The 4832-nt window shown below is 36.7% G+C and overlaps 1 protein-coding gene across 1 annotated transcript in view; it reads right to left on the bottom strand.

Annotated features, from left to right (window-relative positions):
• Window positions 1-4339, bottom strand: part of rabep1 (rabaptin, RAB GTPase binding effector protein 1) — a 28869-nt gene extending 24530 nt beyond the window's left edge. Inside the window, exons 1-2 of the mRNA XM_079870732.1 lie at window positions 4179-4339; window positions 2883-3011 (exon numbers count right to left, since the gene is read on the bottom strand). Of these exons, the coding sequence (XP_079726858.1) occupies window positions 2883-3011; window positions 4179-4224 (175 nt within the window). The 5' untranslated portion in view covers window positions 4225-4339. The remainder of the gene's footprint in view (window positions 1-2882; window positions 3012-4178) is intronic.
• Window positions 4340-4832: the final 493 nt, after the last annotated feature.

The raw sequence follows: 4832 nt of genomic DNA on the forward strand, positions 1-4832 counted from the left end.
CGATGTTCCAGATAGTATGTCAAGTGTAAACACATGAATCGGATATGGGTCACAATTGAAAGAACATGTAAACTGACAGTCAAAAAAATCGGATAAAGGCAACAAGTCAGAATTCTGCAGGTCAGAATCAAGACCTGCTGTGTAAACAAGGCCTAAGAAACCGCTTACTGCACCTTTCAAAACCCACACATAAAGCAAAAATTATTTCCTAGAAATAGTGTTCAAATTTCTTGGAATTACAGTGGCTCCAAAAAGGACACTTAAGCCACGCATCAAAATATGTGAGTGTCACTGAATTAGATAACTTTTCACAAAATGAAGTTAGGTTAGGTTTAATTGATTAAACGAGATACTTTTAGTAGGCTATATACAGATATACTACAAAATGAAGGCATAAAGTGAACACATTGGAGACCTTGAGGTTGTCAAATGATAGTGGAACATGTTCATAGCTAATGTGATGAACTACACCCCTGGTTACTCTGCAAGGACACCTCATGTAAACTTCATACAGCCAAAAACAAAAGTAAATAAAAAAAAATAAAAAAAAATAAAAAAAAATAATAAACACTAAAAATACAACAAATAAAAGTAAAACTAGGGGTGTGACAGTTAGTATATAACCGTGAGACCGACGGTTATAGTTGAACACCGTCATTAGATCTCTATAACCGCCAAAACCGTGTTATTATTAAAATATTTTTTGCAAACATTTTTTATCATAGAGAATGTTTAAACACTAAATAAAAACAATTGTTAACAGTCTGTGTCATTAAAGGTCTACGTCGTTTCCAACTGTATTTGATTCTTTCTTTGCCAAGTACCAATGCAAGTTTTGTTTTGTAAATCGTCAGACATGATTTTTATCACTTCATTAAGTATTTCTTTGTAGAAAGCCTTTCTTTAAAGCGAATTTCGTTTAGTATAAATTGTATATTAATTTTAATAAATGTTTCATCAACCAATTGCATGTATTTAATAAATAAAAAGCAAATATAGTAGACAATATAATAACCATGACATTGAGGCACCAGCGCGCCGCGTTCACTTGCATCGCATTGTTAAAAGCCTTTCTTTAAAGTGAATTTCGTTTTGTACAAATTGTATCTTAATTTTAATAAATGTTTCATCAACCAATTGTAGTGGTGCAACGGATCATCATTGATCCGTGATCCGTTCGGATCAATATCTTCGGTTCGGCACACACGTGATCCGCGGATTGATTTATGGGGGTAAAAAAAGCACTCAACATTTGCTTATATTTGTTGTTCATTTAAACCGTTATGAACCGCAGCGAGCGTGACACCTCATTCGCGCCGCAAGACCTCCAGACGCGCGTAAACGCGTATTTACATTGACTTAACATTGAAATCACTCGCGCCAGACGCTCTATTAGCGTTTGGTGTGTGAACGCAGCACGAGGGTGAGGGCGGGCGAGAGAGAGAAAGAGTGCCTGCGAGTGCGAGTGAGTGAGCGAGAGTGAGGTCTGCGGTCTTGGCCATTAGTTGATTTACTTGTTTTTGTGTAGGTAATACGTTGTCAAATATGTTTAAACTTAAATAAACTACCTATACAAGTAGTTATGTCTCTTTGTATTAATGTGTCCTGTTATTGACATAATGCGCGTCATTGACAAAATGCGCAACCAGATGTTCGAATAGTTCGAAAGAATATATGTGTTTTTTTAGAGGGAATATTCGAACGTCATTTTTGAGCAATTTTGACAGCCCTATATGACAGTGGAAACACATCAAGCATTGGTCCATGTTTAAAGGAAGGAGATATGCCTTTTTATGTTGCACTTTAAGTTGTTTTTCATTAATTATGTTAAAAAGAAGATATTATACCTTGTGCACTTTAAGTTGATTTTATATATTTTAATTTAATAATTTAAAAGTGTTAATAAACAAAACAAAAAAAGGTTTTTTTGCTGATCCGAAAAATGATCCGATCCGTGACTCTGATCCGAGAAACGATCCGAACCGTGAGTTTTTTGATCCGTTGCACCCCTAACCAATTGCATCTATTAAATAAAAAGCAAATGACAATATAATAACCGTGACATGGAGGCGCCGGTGCGCCGCGTTCACTTGCATTGCATTGTGAACTAGAGAGCATCTCATCGTAAATTAATGAAACTCAGCGTAGGCCTATGCCTCATACATTAGCATTAAATATCTTTGTTGCATCCTTTCTAGAACAGACAAGGGCTTTCTTGTATGGCGGCTCGCATCAGCAGAGCATTGCATCGTCCATAGACCGCAAAACAATCAGCGGATGGCGGGCGGGTGCGGCTTTGAAATTTGGTCAAAAAATGTTGGTGCGGATGATGAGTTTTGTGATGTGGTTGCGGATGAAATAATACCCCATCCGCGTATCTCTATCGATAACAACATTGAACACTACACAAATATTAATTTTTTTTTTTTTAATTTAGGCGATCAAATAGCTAATCAGTGTCTGCTCGTTTATTCAAACTAAGTTGTCCTATAACAGACGAAGGTCGCTGGCTGAATTATTATCATTTTTATTCATATCTTTCACATCTACTGCAGTCAGATTCACCGTGTTCACACTGAAGGAATCACTCAACATGGCTGGGCACTTGTAATGACACATCAAGGATGTTAAGAGGCTAAAAGCAGGTTTAAAACTTGCCCCATTGAAGTCAACAGGGTGCAAATTTTAAAAAGAGGATAACACGGTGTAGGCAACACCGATTTTTGTCGTTGTTCTCTGTACTGACAGCACTCCAAATTTACAAAAAAATTAGCTCAATGTTAAAATTGACCGGAGTTCTCCTTTAAGAAATTCAGACCCTTTCAGATTCAGTTTTCTGTCTCTTATTGGTTCATCAGCAGTTATTGTAAACAATATATTACCTTCTTTAGACAGATAAAGTTCCTTAAACTTGGCCCGCTTCTGGTTGAACTCCATCTCCAGCTGTTGTTTGAGCTTCAGGAAGTCTGTTCGATCCTGCTCTTGCTCGGCCGCGCGCTGCTCCAGAACTCCTGCCAAAACAACACATCGTCCATCGGTGCCACACATTCACAAACATCTACACCTCCAACCTCTGAATGGCACTTTGGCTACGTACACCCATGAGTAAAATGTGTAAATGATGCATTGTAGACAAGCAGTATCCAGGTAAACAAGCACAGACTCTAGTGCCAAGTCCAAGCAAGTACAGCCACATAGGTCAGTCAACCGCAAGTCTGTCCTGACAGTTCACACATCTCTATCATTGGGTTTTACTGTTATTAGGGCTAAATACAAGATTTTACAAAAAAATATTTGCAGCAAAAGTTGTTGGATTTGTAAAAGACGACTACACCCCAAAGCAACATCAAAGCCTTTATGGATGACAGATGATTGTTATTTGGTTACACCAAAAAAAAAAAAGTAACTCAACTGGATCAAAGCAGCAAGTGCACGCATAGATTTGCATAATAATTAGCTTCCATAAAATCTCACTTGAGCTATACCTAATCATCATATTTTGAAAAAAGAAACTGCACGTTATGGAGCACAAATAAGTCCATCTAATCACAAAATTGTGTGTACTATTTTGGTTAAAGTGCTAAAGTAGACTTATGCAACATATTCTACTTCATATACTTTGAAGTATGTCCCAATAATGGCATGTTCTATAAAACATTTAATACTTTTTTTAATGCTTGTGACATATACATCAATCCATGATTAAAATCAATATGTGTATCAAAACACTATATGAAAGTAAATGCACGCAAACAATGTCATCAACAGCAACATCACAAACAAGAACCTGTAGACATGATATGAAATCACTTTAAATATATATATTAAAAACACAAACCACATTCTGTCCTGATAGTCTAAAAACACTGTCAGTCCAGCTGTCATCTGCTTATCACTAGATGCAACATCATCATGTTGACCATAAACACCTTTCTGTGTACCGAAAGATCAGCATAGCAAATGTTTTGTGCAAAAAGAGTTATGTCAGAAGCATCTACACATATCAAGCATTAAAGCAAAAATTGAGAACGTTTTAATAAATATGCAAATAGTGGTGTAGGCTATCTGTCAGCCGGTTGACTGTTGCTGGCTAATCCGTGGACGAACAGGCCGCAGGCCTACAACGAGCACAGCTAAATCAGCAAAATAAACCTCTCTTTGAGGAGAAAGGCGCTTACCGTCATGTTGAGGCGGCCGGGTGGATCCCGAGGCCTGCTCGGCCATGGCTTCCCGGGGCTGAGTTAAAAAAAAGCGGCTCTCTGAACGGAAAGTGAGAAGCGCCCAGCAGAACAGGCTAATAGAGACAGAGCAACGTCATTGTAGAAATAACACGCACTGCGCATGCGCACACCAAATGGGCGGAGCTGTCTTGACATTACTTTTATTTTATAATGCAATTTTAAATATACTATTTGTACTGTATATGTGTCTAATTTATCATTGATTACATATATTAGTAGCATTTGTAATTAATAAATAGTTCATTGAATATTTAGATGCAACACCCAATTTAACACAAAAATGCATTTAAAATAAAAATTTAATGTACAGCTGGAATTGCCACGATAGAACGATAGAACGATAGATAGACAGACAGACAGACAGACAGACAGACAGACAGACAGATAGATAGATAGATAGATAGATAGATAGATAGATAGATAGATAGATAGATAGATAGATAGATAGATAGATAGATAGATAGATAGATAGATCGTTCTTCTGTATATATATAATTTAAAAAACAATATTCAATGAACTATTCACTGAATGCTCAAATGCAACACCAACAACAAGAATAAATTCACCAAAAAAAAATTCATAAATAAATA

Source organism: Squalius cephalus (assembly GCF_949319135.1).
Source record: "Squalius cephalus genome assembly, chromosome: 5".
Lineage (NCBI taxonomy): Eukaryota > Metazoa > Chordata > Actinopteri > Cypriniformes > Leuciscidae > Squalius > Squalius cephalus.